The sequence below is a fragment of the Oculina patagonica genome, chromosome 13, assembly GCF_052425735.1.
Source record: "Oculina patagonica isolate OP01 chromosome 13, crgOcupat, whole genome shotgun sequence".
Classification (NCBI taxonomy): domain Eukaryota; kingdom Metazoa; phylum Cnidaria; class Anthozoa; order Scleractinia; family Oculinidae; genus Oculina; species Oculina patagonica.
Genome location: NC_135770.1, coordinates 8,715,244 through 8,737,263, shown reverse-complemented (window position 1 = coordinate 8,737,263; position 22,020 = coordinate 8,715,244). Strand labels below are relative to the sequence as shown.

The following is a 22,020-nucleotide window of genomic DNA, read 5'->3' as shown; positions in this document are numbered from 1 at the left end:
GCACAAACACATGTATGCAAAACGTAAAAAAAAACAAACAACAATTAATGTTAGAAGTTGATCTCTGGAGAGTTACATCATGAGTGTGGTTTTTTCAAGTGGAGTCTCAATGTCTCTCGATCAGCCCTATGCCCAGGATTGAATGTACTTCCTTACTGGTTATTTGACAATTTCGTATTACTTTTATATATTTAACAGTCTGATACATCTCTTGGTGTTTGAAAAAATTACATGTGTATGCTCCTCCCACATTATACAAGAACATGGTACAGACTAAAACATCCAAATAAACTACACTGCTTTTCAATGTCCATAAACTATTTATTGTATCTGTTTCAAATTACAGAGTACAATCATGTATTCTACCCAGCACCATTAACAATTTTGCCCATTTTCCCTCACTCTGCGCAACTTATATTAATATTTCTAACCAATATAAATGTAACCCCAGTTTTTAAGTTAAGGCACTTTGTACCCCTCGTTTTTCAAAACAGACTTTAAAAAGACCTGCTAGTACAAAACATGTATCATGTAGTCAAACTACATGTACAGTCCCTTTACAAAAAATGATTCCCTTCACATAAAAATTGCTGTTTTATTCTCATTAGAGACAGTCCCTTATCTTAATTCACTTCCTTTATTATTAATTAATAATACCTATATTACCTATTTATTGTTATCTTTAAAAAATGAACCGAGCTGTAGTTTAATATTAGGACAGTACAGCTTCAGTTTATTCCATTGATTTCTGGCTCACTTCTTCACGTCAAATTTGTAGACTGTTTTCTGTTTGTAGGTTTCTCCAGGGCGCAGAATAGGACTTGGAAAGTTTGGCTGTAATTAAAACATAAACAATGAATCAAATTAAAAAATGATGATCTTATTCTAGTCAGGTGCAGGAAGGGGTGGAGGTCAGATAATCAATTTTCTGTTTTAAACTAGTAATACGTGACTCGCGGGCCTCGCCAGCTCTGGGTTGGGGAGGGGGGGGGGGTGTTATAAGTAAGGAGTGGATTATTTGAACCGGTGATTTGTTAATGTTGCCTGTCGGGCTGGCCGCGCCCGACACCCTCGTTCCCGGGTCTTTCGCTTTAAGATGGCGGCTCTTTCTGATTCGTAGAGGTATAAAGCGTTGGGAAGCGCAGGATTTTCTGTTTTAAATCATGGAGCATATTTAGTAAATGATTATAAGATTCTCTAATTTTGCTTTGTAGTGTCTCAAACTTGCATACTCACCTGAGCTACAAATGCAGTGAGTCAGGTAATTTTTGATCAAAAAAACTTTGTGTATAATCCCCAAAGAAAAAAAATACACCCACTTCAAATTTAAAATGTGCAGTCCCAGAAAATGTCCATACTACCCCACAGAAGGGATTGGAAATTCCTGGGGGTGGGAGGGGTCTCAAAGGCCAAAAACTTTTAATTAAGGAAATGTATGAAGCTAATTGGGGGGGGGGTCTTTGATGGTGGAGGTACAATGTATGGATAATAATTTATTATTATTGGGAGGAACTACACAAAAATAAAAATTATATTGGTCAGTCACAGAGGTGTGTAATAAGCAGGGACATAGCTAAGATCTAGTGAAATTTCAATCAAAGACAAGGCCTATCTTAGCTGGTAAAATTAATAACCCCATGCCAGTTATCAGCCTTTTAGATATAATCCCAATATTTTACAGTGTGTAGGTGCTACATTCTTAAATGAAAAATTAAAAAAAGAATGACAAATTTATAATATTAATTTATTCATTCAAAATGAAGATAGAAAATAAGTTCATTGGTTGAGGAGTAATTGTGTCAGGGATATATAAGAATACGTACATGTATAACATTTTAATTCTGTTTGCTTATCTGACCTGGTTAATGGCATCAGGGTAGTTCTGAGCCTCCAAGCAAAAGGCGCCATACTTGTTGTAAGGCACACCTCCCTTGCCAGGGGTGCCATCCAGTCCATTGCCAGTGTAAAACTGCACCCCTGGCTGATCAGTGAACATTTTAACAACACGCCCACTTGAGGGATGGTACACTCTGGAACGTCAAAAGCAAGAACAATACAGGCTACCAAAAAGCAATCTCTTTTTCTCAGAAAATTAAACGCCTGCAAGCATTGATTTCCCAAGTGAGATTTACATGCTTTGCAATCCCCCCTCCCCCCCCCCACCCCCACGCATTCACAAATAACCTTACATTGAGTGACATTTCTTTAGCATTTTTAACTGAGCATCTAATATTGAGTAGCCAGCTCAAAAATCTTTGTGGCTAAACAATAATAAATCACTGCAGACCTGTTCCCTTTATGCAAAGCTGCCACTGACAGCTTATAATCTGGGCTAAGTCTTGCAAGGAAAAGTTCAAGCCACTCGCAATACTTGGTAGTCTCCAAAATTTGACATGCTTGAGACTGCTGCATAGTTCTCGTGATAGCGGTAGAGAACACTGTTTTTCAATTCTTGTCAGAGAACGTCTCAACAAATGTTTGCTCAGAATTTTGACTGAGGCTCACAGACTCATTCTGACCAACATAGCTACATAACTACTGTATTTGGTTTTAGTGAATTACTCCATATAAAATGTTTCAAACTGTTGCCTTTTATTGTCAGCATGACAACAACAAGATGCTATGACACCAGTAGTGCAAACATGAACCTTCCTAAAGTTTAGGAAGGTATGCACTCCCTATGCACCGGTACCCATTGTACGCCTCGCCCTGGGTGGAGAAGGCACTATGAGAGTAAGTGTCTTGCCCAAAACACACCTATGCTATGCTAGCTAGGGCACTAGGTAACCTAGTGCCCTGCTAGCCCCACCTGGACCGCTTGATCCGGAGTCTGGGACACAAAGTATAATCCTTAGGCCTCTGTAGTTCAAAGTAGGATACAGATAAATTTTGTTGACTACCGGTACATGCACTTACTCTGCACAGAATTCCTTGCTCTTTGGCAGACAGTAGTTGTGATCATAGCCTCCAACTTTGTCTATGTCTTGTCCAATGGGCTTGGGTTTGGTGAAATCAAAAGCGCTATTTGGACTGGAAACTGAGCACACTTCACCTAAACATTAATTGAATAGAAATGATTATGTAGCACTACAGGATGAAACACCTTTCTTGTTTATGAAATTTTCCCCATTGTTCATTTCCCAATGCACATCTCCTAAATACTGTTATAGTAATATGTGAAAATGAAAATGATGTCTCTATGCACGCATTGCAGACCTAGGATCCTGCCAAAATAGCCCAATTTTGATATTTTAAAATCAGTCTAAAACAATAACATCACAATGAGGCTCCAGGGAATACCCCACAAACTCTATCCATTAGTAGTCCCCGGGGCCTCGTCCTGAGGTCTTTGTTTTAGGCTGATTTTAATATATCAAAAAATTTTATTGGGCTATTATAATTTACCAATGCTCTTTAGATCAGTAAATTTACGCAATTGAGCATATGGATAATAATAGGTTGAAACAACAAATTTTGGCAATCCAAGCATAAGCAGTCTACAGCTAATAACAATGTAAAAAGACTTTGCAATGATAAATAAAATGTCAGTAGTTAATTGTTCTGCATCTCAAGCAAAGGAGATAGTGGCATGCCACAAACAGATTGAGTGAGCAGACAAATAATAATGAAAATTAAAATAACATAACATGTCAGAATGAAATTTAAACAAAATAAAATGAAATAAATAAACCAAACAATGAACATGTACCTGTAGGAATTTGAACATCATTTGTGGGCAAATAAGTAGGTGCATTAATCTGAGCTACATGATCCAAAACATCATGATCCACCTAATTTGTAACATACAGGTCACGTGTCAACATTAAATTCACTATAAATAGATTTAGCCAAGCCTAAAAGCGGAGCTCCCCGATAATTTACTTTGCCCTTTATTTAATTTCTCAATCTTCATACTGACCATGGACATAAAAAAAATAGGGCTTGAGCCTGCGATCCAATAGAAAACCATTTTACGGTCAGCGGACAACTTTATAAGGAAACTCGTCACCTCGATGAGTTATACACCTGAGCCCGCGATATAGTCATGTGATACTGGTCAGCGGACACCTTGTAATGACAGCTGTCAATTGACCATAACTTGGATGCCCAGTATCAAAGATGTTAGCATTTATCTACTTTCTGAAGTGGGCGACGTATACATGTATGTATGGACGCGCCCGCGAGCCATGCCGACTAGCCATGATGACCATGTAAACTCAAGTTCATAGTTTTCCTATTTCTGTCGATTTTCTATGGGTATGGGGCTCCGCTCTGCGGCCCTTCGGGCCGCTGTGAAGCTCAGCTAAAAATAACACAGAAATTCCATTTTGTTTTTGCATCATAATTGCTCAAATCTTGCGATACTGTACAGGGGGGTCGGGTTAAGAGCAGGGCTCTCAACATGATGCCGACACCCGCTGGAGCTCAGGCAGGGGACCTGTTGTGAATCACCGACTAAAGACTAAAAACACCGCACACTCTATTTAAAGGGGATTTAATATTTTCAGCTTCTTATATTGATCTCTGACAGATGCTGCACAAGAGCAGTGTCCTACATTTGTACTTCAGTCTTTTTTCTCTTTAACACTGTTTTCAATACCCCAAAAAAATCCCTACATAAATAAAAATTAAAAATACCTACCCCCAAAAATCCAAGAATCGAAAATTTGTAACCTAAGAAAATCATTCGATCACCCCGTACTCCCCTGGGGTACTGGGTGGAGCTTCATAAGAGAGAGGGGAGGTTAGTGGGGTTTACAAGAGGAATGCTTCGTGTGGCCTGAAGAGGGCTGCTTGGTGGGGCTAAAAAGGGGGTGTTTGGTGGGGCACATTGGAAGGGGGTGGGGGTGAGTGAGTGAGGTATTGGAAAGGTGTGCTTTTGACGTTTACTCATAATAAATTATTGAACATAACAAGTTTGGAGTGTTAAATTGAAAAAGTCAATACATGCAGGAAAATAAAGCCAACTGAAAATTAAGACACCACTTGTACCTGACCAGCCAAATTGAAGTAGGCATGATTGGTTAAGTTGACAATGGTCGGAGCCTTTGTTGTAGCTTTGTAGTAGAGTTTGACCTCATTGTTATCAGTGAGGGTAAATGAAACCCGTGTCGTCAGCTCTCCTGGGTAATTCTCATCTCCATCAGGACTTATGTAGGTAAATCGAACCTTCCTGTCCTCCTTAACCACGCCTTTCCAATTATGCTGAGGAGTAAAAAAATTATCATGAACAAATGTTTATTATTTTTGTCACCCTTCTTAATATTAAGCACTTTTTCTAAATGGGAAGCCTGTTTCCCCCAATAAGCCTAGCTTGTTGGATACATCCCGGAACACTTTGCAGACTATTGTTCAGTACTGTATTACCAGTTTAATTTCAATGGCAAAGTTTATTCCCACATGGAATGTTAAGCAACACTAACCATAAAAAACAGCAAAGATGCTTGTTTCACCTTATACCTAGAACTACGCAGCCAAGGCACCAAGTCCACGAACTTTAAGATTGTTTTTAACCAAAAAAATATCCTTGCCAAATTTTTCTACCCCAAAAAATCCTGGTTTTGAAAATTTCAAACCCCCAAAAATCCTTCGATCATCCCGGTCAATTGAAATCCCGAAAACCCCACCTCCCTTGGTTTAATTAATATAATTATATTGTCATAATGAAATTTAAAAACCTCCATACTATACTACTATATAGAATGTTTTTTGATGATATGCACCATCACATACATTGCGGTAAAATGGCAATTGGAAATTGTAATGTGCACTTGAAAAAATATTAAATTCACTCAAATTCTTAACAGATCTTAAGGAAGATCTGCCTTTCAAAATAAACAAATCTGCGGATGAAACCTTAGCACACATGTATAATATTCAAACCATTCAAAAATAAAGCTATCAAGCCACATGGTGCTTTTTAATGACTGTTTTTCAATCTTCCCAATAAGAAACCCTACACAATAATATTTGTCAATAGTTAACTTATTAACAATGATTGTAGTCCAGAGAGATAAAGGTTTAATCTAGCTTATCATTTTAATAATATTAGATGCAGTAGCTCACTAAACAAAGCAAGGGTGGATCCAAGATTTCCCAGGGGGTACTTGCAGTATACATGACGGGGTCCGACGGAGCTTCATATTGCGACAAATAGGTTTTACACCCAAAATACCTGGCATCCCCCTACAGACTAGCACCTTGATACTGATTTATTCAATCAAAAGACTTAGACCTAAAAAATACATGACGGATCTGACCAAAAAATACCGAGGGTGTAAATTTCAACCAAAAAATACGTCGGACCTCCCCGTCATGTATACTGCAGTACCCCCCTGGGCAAGATTTTTTCTTAGCAGGGGGTGCACCAGTACTAAGGAATGGTATAACTGACTTTTTTTCAGAATAACAGTTGCAGTAGAAAGACGCAGGTCATCTCTGGGGGAGAGGGAGTTTTGGGGGGAGGAAGGGGTGCGCAGTCCCTGCATCCCATAGATCCGTCCCTCAGGAATGCAAACCTTGTTGAATCCAATCCATCCTCCATGAAGGGTGTTTGGTGGGTTATTGACAGCCAGCTGGTATTCTTTGCCATCAAGAGTGAATTTTGCATTTGCAATCCTGTTAGCAACTCTTCCAATTGTTGACCCAAAGGAAGGTGGGTTGCTCAGATAATCTGCCAATTAAAACAATTAATAACATTTGATCCAGTAGCAAAAATTCTCATATGGGTGGAAGGAATGGGTACAGTCCCAATGTAAATGGATCTTTCCATGATGGTTTAGCGACGACAGTACATGTACATTTTCTATTGCGAAATTTTATTTGCAATGTTGCCAAATTTCTCCCAATACATCCTGGTTTCTGCCATCTTGAGGGGTGGTGAATGGTCCTTCAAAAAATGCTGTCTCGAATTTACCATTTAACACCCCTATCTTGGGAATCATACGTTCCCATCCCCCCCGATCACTAACTCAAAAAAAATACGACAAAAATCTACACAAAGTGCAAGAAATTGGCCAATAACTTAAAGATAAAAGTTTCTGCTGAAATGTCAAATTGCAGCAATTTAATTGGTCGTTCCAAGGTTGCGCAGGGAACTGGGGCGAGTTTTTAAGTTTAAGCAATCAATAATCTGACACCACCACATGAAAGAACCCGGTGAGATTGGTCATTTGACCAAATTTGATGGTTTTAGGATGAACAGAGACGAAGTTATGGGCCTTGAAACATGGTTAAAAATCCATACAAACGTCTCTTATTATGAGACAGCGTCCCCCAAAACCATATAAACTCTTATTTTTTTTATGATTTTTGTGATACTCTTAAAAATGCGCAAACATAGTGATTTTCATCTTAGTTTCTTTCAAATAATGGGTCTTTGGCAGGATTTTACAGCTGTCACAAAACGGATAAAAATTTTAAGAGTTTATATGGTTTTGGCCCGGGACGCTGGCTTGCAATTAAAGACGTTTGTATGGATTTTAAACCATGTTTTAAGGTCCATAACTTTGTCTCTGTTCATCCTGAAAGCATCAAACTTGGTCAAATAACCAATCTTACTTTGATCTTTTATGTGGTGGTGTCAGATTATCGATTACTCAAAATTTGAAACTCACCCCAGTTCCCTGCGCAATCTCGGAACGGCCAATTGCAAGATGGTTGAGGCTGAATAGCTATCTGATGGTTTTTTTAACTCCAGTAAGAATTCATATATACAGTGGAACCCCGATATAACGATCTTCGATATAACGATATTCCCGATAAAACGATGAATATGTTATGTCCCGGCAATAGTAAAATGTATGGGACAGAACCCCGATATAACGATTCCTCGATATAACGATATAATTTTACTGCCCCCTTGGCATATCGTTATATCGGGGTTCCACTGTATCACGTTCTCTACGGAACACTTGATTATCTGGATATTATAATCAAATGTTGGCTGTAACAATTTCTAAAAAAAATTCTTATAACGTGTGGTCCCAGAAAATGCCCATACTCCCCCCCCCACAGAAAAGGATTGGAAATTCCTGGGGGTGGGAGGGCCAAACTTTAAGGAAATGTTCCAGAGGGGTGGGGGAGGGGGAAATTTTCTAAGGAAAAATCCCTTCCGTGGGGGAGGTATGGATAATTATTTTATGGAACTACACAATTTATATTAATTTTATAAATTGGTGATCAGTTAACACTCACCCTCCAGCTTATCATATCCCAGAACAACATCATCTATCTTCCCATTCCTAATATATTAATATAAAAAAAAAATTATTTAAGCACTGCACCAGTGTAAAGCAAATCACTAAATGTGATTTCTACTTTATGCATGCAAACAATGTCGTCACGTTTCTTTTGTTATTCAAATTTGCCAACTGTAAAAAAAGGTCTTCTCAACAGCCAATATACATGTATGTCTGGTTAGGGTGCACTCTAACTAAACAATAGCACAGATAACATGGAAATAAACACTTTTGCTGTGCAGCATTATTTTGTGAATTAAGTGGCTTTAAAGCAAAGTTTTTCTAAAGCAGAATTTATGCACCTGTCAATGTTAAGCCCCAGGGTTGTGGGGGGGGGGGGCAACCCACGGGAGTTTGACATTGCGAAGCTCTCCCAGGGTAGGGATTTTGACATCTAAAATCGTCTGCTGGGTTGGAAATTTAAGAAGAGATATGTGAAATTTGACATTCACTAGGTGCCCAAGGGTGGGGAATTCGACTCTGGCTTCCAAAAAATGTCAAAATCCCCTGAATCTGCCCCCCCCCCCCCAACCTGGGGCTTAAAATTGACAGGTGCATTAGGTTTAACATAAAAAAATGCATTTTGCGCAGAATTTATCCAAGCCTTGTGACAGCTAATAAACTGAATTCCTGATGGAATCATTGGTTACCAAGCAGAATATGTGCATGATAGGATGTCCGAGTAGAATATCAGCAAAATGTGCAAATTTTTAAGCAGGGCTGTAACGAGAAACATGCGAACTGAGACACTTGCCGAGGTAAAAATTTTGATTTTTTTTTTCAGTTTTTTGTAAGAGGCTACAAATTAAAATGATATGAAATATGATTGAAGTGTTTTTTTCTGATATTACCTTGGTAAGAATTTTTGTCTGGTCACGGCAATGAAGGGCAGAGAGATTATTATTTTATCCAAGCCTACGACAAGCCTATAAGAAAAATAATTGTTTTCCTCCCATACCCCACCCCTCACAGATTGATCCCCGGAACTAGACTTAGTTTATTTGTTCAGCTGTTTGTTTAATTTTTTTCCAAGAAGAAAGCTGAGGATGTTGGAAAATGAAATCAGAGTTAAATTTCTGGTAAATCGAGGTAAAATCCTGCAGGAAAACCAACCTTCGAAATGAACTTTTCTCTTTAAAAGGCATTTAAGAACCTAAATGTATAGATATATTACTTACGTTAAAAGAGTTTCTCTGGAAACGCCCGTTGAGCTGCAGGGCGCGAGTCACGAAACGTTTTCTCTTACCTATCGGGGCATCTCAGCGAAACAAAAGTAGCCCCAAACGATATCACATCCAGCTCAAGTCCATTGCTGTTTTTGATGGTATATTTGATGACTTCTTCGCCCGATTCTGTTTTGCCAAAGACCTCTTGCGACACCACCATGGTTTTTTTCCCAAGCTCGTCGAGTTTTATACTCAAGCTCCGTGCAGCGCGGATCTCTGTGTGACACTCTGTGCTACAGTCACGAACACGAGAATTATAAAGACCCTACCGCTGACCGCTTTTTTGCCGGCGTTTAAATCCGAGAAAACACTGGGAACAAGGTGCCTCGCTCCCATAAAACATCGCGCGATCCCGTTCGATCAAGGACCCGCGAACATTTGATCTGATCTCAGCGTCTCGCATTTTGTAAATTTTTCTGATTGTACACGTGTGATTGTAACAGTGATTGTGAGCTTACATGACCACAAGAACTTCAAGTTTCTCTGAGATGCAAAAAAGTGGCCGGGTACTCTAAAGTTTAGCCGAATTGCGAACGGGTTCTCTTGCAAAGGTCACGCCGCTTGCAAAGTCACGCGCGCCGGCTGTGGTAGAAATACCTAAGTTCCTCATCACGTGGTAAGTTGTCTTGAAAGAATATTTTTAGAAAAAAAAAATTGAAACAGTTAAAGCTTCTTTTTTTCCTTCAGCATTAAAATTTACTGCTTCTTATAATTTAGGGTTTACTGCTTCAAGTACACGTCCGAAATGTGGATTTTAAGCTTATTAAACGTGAAACAGGAAAAGCGAATGGAATGGCATACAAAACCAAGTAAGTAGAAGTAAAATGTAATAAATTTTAGGGCACTTTTCATTCACTGGCGCTATTTACAAAAGCGTTCCATCTGTCGTCACGCAATATCCTGTCACTGCCTGTCACCAGCGTGACAACCAAATCAAAAATACAAATCAAATCAAATTTTATTTATAAACGTAACACTTAGGAGTACAATAAGTTCTCGTTAGAATGTGGCAGGAGAGAAAGACCTGGGAACGAGAGTTGTATTTAAAATTCTCTAAAACATTAAACAATAACCCGTCAGTGTACTAAGCACAGAAATGTGGCAGGATAAGTCTATGTAAGTAGCCTGGGTACTAAAGTCCTGCTAAATGCGGGTCGTGATGAGCAGTGTGGGAGTACAGTGAAAAAATTACAGGTCAACAAAAGTAAACTAATCAAAATGCTTTGACTACCTTGTGTGACAGCAATGAATGCCACAGTTTTGTCAACACGATATATAAGTCCATTTTACAGTTGTCTCTCAGTGACCTGGCCTTTGAATGGAAGTGAGGCTGGAGGTGACCTTGTTTTGATACAGACCTCACTGCTTTTGTTGTGTTAATCATGTTGTTTTGATGCAAACTAGTTTGCATTTACATAATAAAGCAGAGAGGTTTGTATCAATTCAAGGTCACCTCCACCTCACTACCATTCAAGGCCAGGTCACACTGCAGGCAACTGTAAAATGGACTATTACATGCTGGGTTTTTAGCAAAATTATTTAAGTAAGCATCAATACAATACATAGTTTGAGTCAAGGGGCAAAAGTCAGCTTTGACTAAAAAGTAGCGAAACCATTTTTATTTTCAGTCCCAGGTTTCCTTGTTATCAAATAACATTTCCACTATGTGATGTGATTTAAATTGGAAAGTCACATCCAATTTTATTTATACATACATATTTAAACACCATTTTAGAAATCTTGGTGTAGATCCTACTTAAAACTATTTTCAATTGATGTTATTCTAAATGAATTGCACATGTTAAAAGCATAAGTAAAAGTATAGTTTATAAATAAATATTAAAATAAATAATTTGTGACTTAAAAGGTGGAAGACTGCAAAAAAAAAAAAGAAGAATCGATTGAATGAAACAATGAATAGAGGTAGGTTTTGCCAATAATTTTGCTAGAGAAGCAATTTTCTTTTACATTATCGATTTTGCAAAATTCAAGTCAACTGACTTGATAAGTTAAGCCACAGGCAGACCACCCTATGTGTTCGTGGTTAATAATGTTGACATAAGGTTATGTTGAAATCATGGCGCATATAGGATATATAGAGAAACATTACGTCGGCTCGATTTACTACAAAATATAAAATACTCTAATGATTTAATAAAAGTTAAGAAAAAGCTGTCGTGTCGTGTTTTTGCCGCCCGAGCCCTTAAGACGTTTATTTTTATCGAAGCAGACGTAATGTTTCTCTATATCTTCTATATGCGCCTTGTTTCAAAACCTTATGTCAACAATAATAACCACAACACGTAGGGTGGTCTGCCTGTGGTTAAGCTTCTTATCTACCTCAGTGTATTTTTTCGATTCTTCTTCCCTTTCTGGGAAGGTGGTTGGATCAGGAATGCTTTCAAATTATTTAAGACATCAATAATCAACATTGATATTGTATTATCAAGTTGATAACACAAAATCCTCGCGACTTACAAATGTACATTGTACTAAAATCAGTAAGCATAATATAAAGATCCTTGGCTGGATATTGAAAGACTTTCCCAAGTGAAGATGCAAGCCAGAGTAATTTAAACACATATATATAATATCAAGCTACAGAGGCCAAATGTTTCATGCAAATCTTTATCCTTAACAACTTCGAGCGCTGTTGTTCCTCGTATCGTTCCTTTTTCGACCTGGCGCTTAATCCAGTCCATTCCTCACTTTCCCCAGACGGAAAAGCACACGTTAAGAACTGACCAATGGCGCTCTTGATGACCAATTCCGGTGTTTGACTCATCATACGAACAGGCCCGCTTTTGGGAAGTGCTTCGTCTTTCTTTGTTGCGACTTTGGTGTACATTAAAAGGAATTCTCGGATCATTTTAACCTGAGCCAAATTTTTGGCTTGGTCTCTACGCTGTAAAATTTCAGGACAAGATAGCGCTGAATACTTGCGCGAGACTTTCCTGTTGGTTAAATTGGGTACGTATCCCTTTGCAGTAGCAGGCCGAATAATTCTGGTCTCTTCTGTCTGGAATTCGGGTCTTCGCCTTCTCAGGATGGGAGAACTTAAACTTCTTTGCGTCTGATTTGACGCTGTACTCACACATGACCTAGCCGACGAAATGCGCCTCGCTGTGGAAATTCCTTGTTCTTGACTTCCAGTTTTTCGTGAGCGCGTTCGAGGTTGCCGAGGATTGGCCGCGACGTGGCTTTTCTCCGAAGTTATAGTTCCCGCGCTCGTCGTGCGCTCGCGATTTGCCGAAACTCGCCGAGAAGACGCCGATTGAACACTTCGGTTTTCGCTGTTTTTTGCCTCCTCGACTGCATTTTCGCTATCCGCTAATTGTTGTTGCTGTTCTTGTTTATATTGATCTGTATTTTCCTCCAGATGTTCGCTAATTGTGTTCTCAAGGTTTACCATGTCGTATCCCGACTCGGATTTTACAAAGCGTACGCTGCTTCGCCGTCTCTTGATTATATTTTGCAGCGATTCCTTTAATTGCGGATCAGTGAATTTGTTCAACACTTCTTTTTCTTCCAGCAAAATATCTTCTTGTGGCGCACTTAACGCGCTGTTTCTTGCGTCGCTTGCGCTAAAGAACACTTCGTCGTTGTCGTCTGATTTGTTTTCAGTGTGACTTTCTTTCCTTGAAGTTTCTGTTTCAGTTTCTACCGATTGCGAGTTTATTTTGAAATTAATTTCGGTGTAATCTTTAGCGTTGTTTTCTACAGTTATGCGTGGAGTTGGCGTGGTCATATGTCGACTGTAAACATTCCGCGTAAATTCATCTTGGCGATTTATCACTTCTTGCCTGGTGGTCGATGGTCTCCCCTGTGATTCCTTTCTGTAGTCCTTTTTCTCATTTTCATTCCTCTTTATAAAAACACCCGTATAAGATGAAGCGTTTGATAATCTTCCTGAATAAATTGCTGAAGTCCCTCGCTGACCTACCGGCGGTTTTCTTGCCGAAAATTGTCTCAACTTTCCTTCAGGACTTAATGTCTTGTGCCCGTCGTTTTTCAGATGATTTTGCAAACTTTTTCGCATGGACTTCATTTCAAAGATGGCTTCGTGTGGATCTCTTGTCTCTCCCGCGGACGCAAAATCGTGTATACTAGCTTGGTGTAGTTTCCCTAAAATGGCCGCTTTTTTGACAGTGTTCGCGACCATTTTCTCACTGGACAAATTTATTTGACTAACGACGTTCCTCAAAGTAACATTTTCTTCCCGCTGTCTGCATTTTCTTGAAGTTAAACCATCCATTGGCTTGCTTACTCGAACTTGCGGAATCATTACTTTCCAGGAATTGTGATGGTTAAACAGTTATCGCAATAAACAGCACATTTCTTTGACAAAAAGTCTCTTGAACACGTAGGTGTTGCGTTAACTTTGAGTATTTAATTTCCAAATTCACAGCATATGAGGCGACAATGAGCAGCGACAAATTCGAGATTTGTACTTCGATAATTTGCCTTTGTTGTTCGCCTATCCTTTGGTTGCTACGTTGGTGCGATAAACTTAGCGACTGATACACTTCGGCGCTCAATTCGTCTTGAGCAAACACAGCTTACTAGCACAACTGCCTCCGTGGAAATTTCTCCTCTTTTTGCTCTCGGTTCAGAGCCACGCAATTGCACAAGTTTGTCGTCTTGAAAACAGATGATAAATGTCACACGGGCAGTCATATGAAAATTAGCTTTGCCCTTCGAGTGTACTGACTAATTGAAACTCATTTGCACTTTCATCCCAAGCCGAAGATTAAGCCACAATTGGTCAGACGAGCATGGCTTGGTTTCCTGTTAATGCCTTTGTATTATGATGACACAATTGGACAAAACACTCCTCAACAGATGCTTCGAATCTTTTGTTCTCGTGTCAATGCTAAAGAACTGTTTTTCGGATATTGTACTAAAGTTAAAAATCCACAGTTATCCTTTCGTGGCAGCCTCGAAGAGGTAAAGTAGAGAGGCCCTATTAAAAGATGGGTATCGATACGTATTTAATGGCACAGTATTCTGAGTGCATCCATTAAAAAAAAGAAACTGATAGCTTTTAACAATTATGCTTGCGCGTGGCTTAACCTCTTTGCCCGTTAAACAAACACACTTAAGTGAAGCTAACAAAGATACCGTCGTTAATTAGCAGGCTTTGTTTACGAAGTAATGATTATGGGAACACGACTTTACTTTGAATTAAGTCGAGATAAATTTTTAAATAAGTGAAACGCGCTACGAACACTGCATGTAACAGCCTTTAAACTGTTCAAACTATTTTCACACGTGAAAAAGACAGCACTTAAATTGTGTGCACGCGTTTGTTTGTGTAGATTTTCAGAAATTACAAAGAACGTTGTAACCGCACAAAGATTCGCCGCACAAGGTTGTAGTACCGAAGAAGTTTGAAAGTTTTAAAGTTACTAAATCTAAAGATATTTTGAATTAAGTTGCCATGGGTAGGGTGCTAGTAGAAAAAAAAGTCAATGTGTCTTTCACACCGTTCACACGTGTGAGGTGAACGCTTGTACTAGGATAGTAAAGTGTCTTGCGCAAGAACATTTAACGCAGGGACATTGGCACCTCAGAATTTGGGCAGCTTGGCTTTGCCTGGTCCAGACATGCTCTGACGGCAAGTGGTCAGCCTTGCTTTTAAACGGTTCCTGTGAAAGGTGTCAACGGAGACTAGACCTTGGCGAAGAGTAAAAATCGAAGAAAATTTCTTACATGGTTTGCCGAGCGAATAAGAACAAAGTGATTTAGTATTTCGTCAATTATATGGCTTTGGATTTGCAATTAATGTTCACATTTGCATCCCATTTCATAGTTTGTCCCTTTCTAAACATTTGTATCTTTCCTTTATCTTTTTGCGACTAGTCACGAGAAAGACAGAACTTGACCATCTCTGAAAGACATCTTGACTAAAGACTAAGTCACTGATTACCGCAAGGAGAAATTTGATGGCGACACGGGCGAAAGAACTGTTTTAATATCTCTCAGTACGCGCTGATAATTTTCGGACTGTATCCAACAGAACGGCGCGCTCTCCGCGCAGTTGACTTGAAACGTTTTCCTTTTTCGGAGAGATGATGAACATTACATAAACTTGGTTTTCTCAGTCTGTACTGTTCCTACTGTGGAACGTCGGTCCGCATTTTACAGTTTACGGACCTCGAGCTACGTATATAGCTGAAAAAGCTGCATATTTTAGTCAGGAATACCGACCCGAACTCTCGTTCTTTCTTTTCATTACGAGCCGCACATTTACTAACGACCCCACTTGGGAACTAATTAATTGCTTCCGTTTCTATAACACTTTGTTTAATTGTCGGAGTACTTTTGTTTAGTGGGATTTGTACAAACAATGCTTTAGAAATATCGAGAGCGAGTGATGCGTGCCTTGATATGCAAACGCACTACACCATGTGTTTGTTTTCTTTCCGTGGTAACGGAGAGTAAACACTTTATAAGATGCAGTCAGCGAAAATTTCAACAACGGAGTAAAGTTTGGAAGGAAAAAAACTTGCAGCTGGAGAGATTGCTTTCGTCTGAAGTCCCGTGAATATTTTAAACACTGTTCTTTTCGTTCAGTGCATATTGGCGCGTGTTTTTATCTCGCGTGCCAGTTAAGTTTCAAAATGGCATCAGATATAGTGGAGTTGGTGCTTAATTCTGGAGATCCCGCGCGAGAAAAACGAGAACCGAGTGAATGGTTGGATCTTAAAAGCCGCGTGGAAGAGGAAAAATTCCGAAAACTCAGCGCTGATTTGGAAAGAAGAAGGACGCGAGATTTCTTCACCACGTTGAAGAAGAACGAAAAGTAGTTAAAGAACTGAACAATTTGCAGAGAGACCGACTTCGGTTTGAACGCGAGAAACAACTCCGTCAACGGAATTCTTTTTCAATCTCGCGCGAACGAAGACATTCGACGAAGACGCCCTTGTCGGAAGCAAACACACAGCTACCCATGAACCAAAAATCGTTCGGTGGCTCAGCGTCGCTGGCTTTTGATCCTACAGACGAAAAAAATTCTCGTCCTTTGAGAAGGACAAGCAAGGAACAGACTCCAAGCTATGGTGCAGTTAGGAAGTCTTCGATAAAGGATTCTGGCGTGGCAAATAGCTTTCCTTACATTGGCGAGGGGGATGTGCAGCGATTTCACAAGTCGTGCAAGTCTGCGGCGAAAAGTGAGTGTCGGCGTTGGGGGGCTGCGTGGTTTTACGCCAAGAAGGAACAAGATATCGCTGTAGATAGCAAGAAGCGCTGGACCGCGCTCTTACTCAAATCCGAGAAAGAGAAAATGAGAATTTTAAGCGAAAGAGGGGTGGCTTTAATGGATTTTGGATTGGATAGAAAAGCTATGCATGCTGAAAACTTTGTCAATGCCATCAGAAAAAATTCCCAAAACACGAGAGCCGAAGGAAGTGTTAACGAACAAAAACATTTAGCACCGTGTTTTAACGCGGACCAAAAGAGCAACGACTCCGGAGAAAATGTAGAACTTACAGAAGAGAAGAAGTTAACTTTTCACAAAGCTTTTAGCCTTCCACTAGCAATTGCTAGCAAAGACGGAGATAATTCTTCAGAAAAAGTATCGCAAAACACGTCAAAGCTGTCCTCGATGGATTGCAAGAATATATCCGCAAGTTTGTTTAAAGAACGCGCTCAGGAAAGAGAGTTAAAACGGTCAAAGAAAAGTCGAACCGTTTCTCCGGAAGAGAAAAATGGAACGTCAAAAGACACCTCAGCACATCACATGCCAGCCATTTCTGAACGCGAGACGGAGGAGAGCAGTTCAACTTCAAGTGAGAAATCGAAAACCCGTCCCAGGAGAAAACGAGCTGTTTCTTTTTTTTTGCCTAGCTTGGCGAACGAAATGACTAAAAGTTGAGATATTCAGTGGGTGTAGTGTGACGAAAATGAAAACTTAATGATACCATTTTTTTGATCTCTTAATTATTTAAGCCTCAGTGTCATACAAGCGTAATGTTTGCCTTTGATATAAAGCTGTACTAAATGCATGAAGCAACTCACGTTTTTGACTAGTAAGCAAGTCAGAGCCGCATTTTAAATAAATCTTATTTTATCTCAACATGCAGTTTTGTCTCAGTTTTAAAATTTTCAAATTTTCATAATTGTCGTAATGGTAAGAATCCCAAAACGTTTTAAAAGCTTTATTATCATCGCGCCAGCGCCCTTAAAAACCGCCAAAAGACGACTAACCACGCGCATGTCCGAGATAGTAAACATCAGGAGCAGTTCGGAATGGATCCGATATAAAATTATCGGATCAGATCGGATTGAATCGGAAGGGATCGGATGGGATTGAAAAGAAATCTATAAAGGACCGCGCACTGTTTGAACTCCGCAAATTATTTTGCTTGAGTTGAACACGCTTTGTCACGTGATCCGAATGTTTTGATCGGAGATCTAAGAACAATGGTTTCGTTACGTCACGCGTATACCCTTTTCTGGGGATAAACTGGACTGATGATGGCTTTCATCCAAGAACTGTGGTCATTTGACAAATAAAAGGACCTCGTTCCTATCTTACCGCCCACTGGCCCCACCGATATGTTTAAATACTTGTTATATGCCCTTAGCTTACACCTCCCAAGGGGTTTTTGGGTTGGTTTAAATTGGGGGAAAAAAAAATTGGGGGGCTTATAGACGCCAAAAAAAAAGGTTTCAAAAATGCGCTTGACTAGACACGACCAAGAGGCTCTGCTGAGCAAAATATTGTACAAAGAAAGCGATTTTGATTAAACGTTTTGACCCAGCACTCTGAGAGTGAGGATATTACACGGTGGCGAGAAGATATGAATTGTATGTTCTCGTGGCAAAAACAATTGAGAACATAAAAATCATATCTTTGAGCCAACGTGTAATGTTCTTTTTATTATATAGACAAAAACAACAGAAGTGTCACTGAAGCACAATTGCATTTCGGCGGCTGGGATTGCTGACGTATCTATCCTTTGATCTACTTTGCAAGAAAACTCCTTGAACTGTTTTAAGGCATTTGAAGTTTCTTTCTTCATGTCTGTATTTTTCAGATCCTTGGTGAACGATTTTAAGTCGGATTCAATGCATTTAACTTATCTATTACTCGCCATCTTTCAACCGGCGTTTGGCAAAGTTTGGCAGCCGTGCAATGGCGCGAAATGACGTCATCAATATCCTCACTAGTGTGGATATGGAAGATACGCCACTACAGTCCCGGATGCAGTTTCGGCCTGTTATCAGTGGTCTGTTTTGCAGTAAAACACTCGCATCTGTATAATAATATTCATTTCCATGCACGTAATGTTTTGTGTGGACGTTAGTGAGTTGAAAGGGCTTATATTTCAAGGGAGCTTTTATATATAACCGACACATCAACAGAGTACTTCTTTTTCTTTAGCAGACAGTTGGGCCAATAACCAAGGGAGCTTATAAGTAGGATAGCCTATAACTTAGACTGTTCACAGTCCCCTATTTTTCCGTGTTGTCGTAGAGTTCAAGAAATTTGTTATCTTTCGCTCGCCTTAGAAACCAAAATGGCGGCCCCTCGAAAGGGCTGCCCCAAATATAAATGCTCGGCAACTTTTCATCTTTTGAACAACTTATGGCAGATTTCCGAAGTTTGTCTGAGTGTTGTTTGAAGGCCGTACGAACAATTCCGAGCATTTTTCGAACTTCTCCAAAAATAAACAAAATTGGCCGAAGATTTCCGAGGAAGTTTAGAATTAAAAACTCGTCAACAAACTTAGTGAAAGAAATTCTTGTAATTCACCAATTGTTGGCCTTTTAAATGTTATTTAGATTTTTCAGTTGCAGTTAAATTCCATGAAAATGTTAAGAAATCTTACCTTCAAAGGGAAATATAATTAGCATATATATTGGAGAATTTTATTATTTAAAAGCAACTGCAGTTTTGGAGCAACTTTCGAGCGACTTTTTAAGAAATTTCGAGCGTCTTTGGGACACCTCTACCTCTCGAACTCTAAAGCCTGATTCTCAGATGATCGCCCCGATCGTTTCTATCGCATCAATCGTTTGCAAAAACTAAGACGATCGAAGCGATCGGGGAAGCTCTCTCATAAGCGGGGGCTCTCATAAGATCGTCCCGATCGCCTGGTATGAGCGAAGACCTACGAAAAACAATCATTTTAGTCCTAGATCCAACACAATGGCAGCCTTCAATGAAAGAGCAAAAGTCGTGGCCTCCTTTTTTTGTCAGTTATAACAGTTTTACAGCGAAGAAGAGAAAGAGAAGCTAGAAGGATAGAACACGGGTGATCCAAGCGATTGCGAGCTCCAATCGCCGCGGACGTTAGCGATCGCCTGTGTAAATTTCTCATATAATCGCCCCGATCGCAAAAAACTTTTTGAAGTGACAGAGGCGATATAATAAAAACGATCGGGGCGATTATATGAGAACCAGGCTTAAACGACGACACGGAAATATAGGGGACTGTGAATAATCTAGTTATAACGGCGTGTCGTTCCCGGTTGGTATCGAGTTCAGCTTTTTGTCAACAGTCTCTACCAGGTGGCCTTTCTTTCTTTTGCAAAGTTAATCACTTAGCATTGTTTTTCTGTTATTGTTATTGTTATTTGCGGTTTCGTGGGGGAGTTGAACTAGAATTTTATAATTGCTACGACTACAAATTCCTCGAAGAAGCGTCACGAAATTCGTTTGGCTTAGTGCTTGCTTGAAATAAACAAACTTTGTGTAAAAATGTGAACTTTATATCAGTATTGTTCGTTATATACGAGGATTGGTTTGTTTACAGTGAATATCTCAGCTACTGGAAACTGACCATTTTTACAAGGTGTGTTTGTTTGCATGTAAGCGCAATGATGCACTGTGTAATAAATTATTTATTGAAGAAGTTTTTCCCGGTCGAAACAGGTCTCCGATTTCTTATTCCGTTTTTAGCCCATTAATCCCAGCCCACGCGCAGTTAACGCATTGGTGTTAACTCAATGAACACCGATAAAACGAATTTTAATCCAGCTTATAGCAAACATAGCTTTTGTTCCCAACGGAATTTTTAGTTCAGTTTCCCGTTCGATGTGTGCACGTAGCAGGCAGGAATTTTTAATATTCTTTTTTTTTTTCAAGTGAAGAGTTGTTGAATCGTATGAATCACGCTGAGCCAAATTTGGATATTACGCAAAATGAAAATAAATGAACCGCCGAGAAAAAAGTGTTTTTTTATGAGTTACGTTTGAACAGTTACGCCGAAATTCGCCGGGATAAAATGAACACGAACCATGTTTAACATGCATGCATGTTCGTGTTTTGAAAAGTGCTATTGCATTTAAGCAAAGTATATATTTCTAAACAACCAAAATATTAAAAATATTCGAAAATATACATGTTTTAAAACATAAGAAACTTTTTATAAGAGATGTATTGCATGCAAATGTTTTAACTTTTATTGTGGCTCTATTTTATATTTTAAAAGCAATTTATTAACAGTTAGCTGAAAGTTTGCCTAAAGGCGGGATTTTTTAATGAAGTATAGCAATAATTTTCATTTCTCAAAATGATTTTTTACGGTAGTGATGCCAAATAAAATCGCTATTTTTGGCATTCTACTAGAAACCTTTAAAAGCTTCAATTTATTCTTCGTACGAAAGTAGAACGGTTACGTCAATTCTCCTCGAATAAAGACAGGTAAATTTTTTGTGATAATTCTCAGTTTTATCTATATTAACTTACAGTTCTTGTATATATTATCGCTTTTGAACGAATTTTCTATTCAATTTTTTTTTTCGACAAGATAGCGATGTCAAGGTTTGAACAGCTTTGTTAATTCTTCAATAGGTGGTATGTTAAATTAGTCATTTTTTTTGTTGATATTTGTGTTAGATAACAAAACAATGGCGAGGGAAAATTAACATCGAAACAGCTGCCTCGGTGGATTTGTTTTTCAAATTGTTTTAATGGACATGCTTTTGTTGCGAATTTTCTTGTTCTAGACTTTGGTCCGCTTACAAATTGCAACGTCATTTCAGGAAAAAGCGAGATCCGTGAACGCGCGTGCCGTTAAAAAGCGTTATAAAACGAAAACGGTTAAAACGTGCTCGTAGCGGTATCGCCCGGGGCGTGTTGATCGAATGCTTCTTCAGGCAACCAATCAAATTCTGTGCTAGCTGGAATTAACATTTAAAAAAAAATTGAACTTCGTGAAATTCAAATACAAGTAAACCACACACTGCTAAAGACAGATAACAAACATGTTTTGAAAAATGAGCTTTGTGTTAGTTTTTTATGTGTCCTTAAGGCGCTCGACTGCAGAAATGAACTCAGTTCAAAGTCAATTATTTTTCATGCTGTCGCGAAAAAATAAAATACTAAAAAACGTTTTATAACGCTTTTTAATTTTCAAGGGGAAAACACCATTTGAAATATTACTTCTCAAACTAAGTTTCTAATTTTAAATATGGCGAGCTCATTTAACTTTTCTGTTTGAAAGAGTCAAAGGCCCTCTTGAATGATGCAAAATCAATTGTTCTTTACTGCACTGCGCATTGAGATAACTGGATCTGTTGATTTCCTGTAAGGCCCGGAGATA

The 22,020-nt window shown here is 39.1% G+C and overlaps 2 protein-coding genes, 1 long non-coding RNA gene and 1 pseudogene across 3 annotated transcripts; 2 read left to right on the top strand and 2 right to left on the bottom strand.

Annotated features, from left to right (window-relative positions):
* Nucleotides 1–300: 300 nt before the first annotated feature.
* On the bottom strand, nt 301–9,693 carry LOC144635027 (galactose mutarotase-like). The gene is made up of 8 exons (XM_078494095.1): nt 9,487–9,693; nt 8,197–8,243; nt 6,519–6,673; nt 4,993–5,205; nt 3,710–3,791; nt 2,917–3,052; nt 1,859–2,030; nt 301–834 (listed from the first exon to the last, which is right to left on the bottom strand). The coding sequence occupies exons 1-8, from the start codon at nt 9,624–9,626 to the stop codon at nt 754–756; spliced, it is 1,026 nt and encodes a 341-aa protein (XP_078350221.1). The 5' UTR covers nt 9,627–9,693; the 3' UTR covers nt 301–753.
* A 119-nt stretch (nt 9,694–9,812) lies between these two features.
* On the top strand, nt 9,813–18,679 carry LOC144635117 (uncharacterized). Its single transcript, XR_013567317.1, has 3 exons — nt 9,813–10,082; nt 10,184–10,275; nt 18,508–18,679. It is a non-coding gene; the product is annotated as an uncharacterized LOC144635117 (long non-coding RNA).
* LOC144634969 (uncharacterized) lies at nt 11,813–14,128 on the bottom strand. The gene has a single exon (XM_078494015.1). It carries the CDS (start codon nt 13,749–13,751, stop codon nt 12,060–12,062), a length of 1,692 nt encoding a protein of 563 aa, XP_078350141.1. The 5' UTR covers nt 13,752–14,128; the 3' UTR covers nt 11,813–12,059.
* On the top strand, nt 15,842–17,354 carry LOC144635729 (uncharacterized; annotated as a pseudogene).
* Nucleotides 18,680–22,020: the final 3,341 nt, after the last annotated feature.

Excerpts from the sequence above, each read along its gene's own strand:
- LOC144635027 (XM_078494095.1), bottom strand. The coding sequence starts at position 9,626 with ATGGTGGTGTCGCAAGAGGTCTTTGGCAAAACAGAATCGGGCGAAGAA. Across the intron at positions 2,031-2,916 it reads AGCAAGGAATTCTGTGCAGA|AGTGTACCATCCCTCAAGTG; the intron begins GTAAGTGCATGT and ends TTGACGTTCCAG. Across the intron at positions 835-1,858 it reads ACCCTGATGCCATTAACCAG|CCAAACTTTCCAAGTCCTAT; the intron begins GTCAGATAAGCA and ends TTTTAATTACAG.
- LOC144634969 (XM_078494015.1), bottom strand. The coding sequence starts at position 13,751 with ATGATTCCGCAAGTTCGAGTAAGCAAGCCAATGGATGGTTTAACTTCA.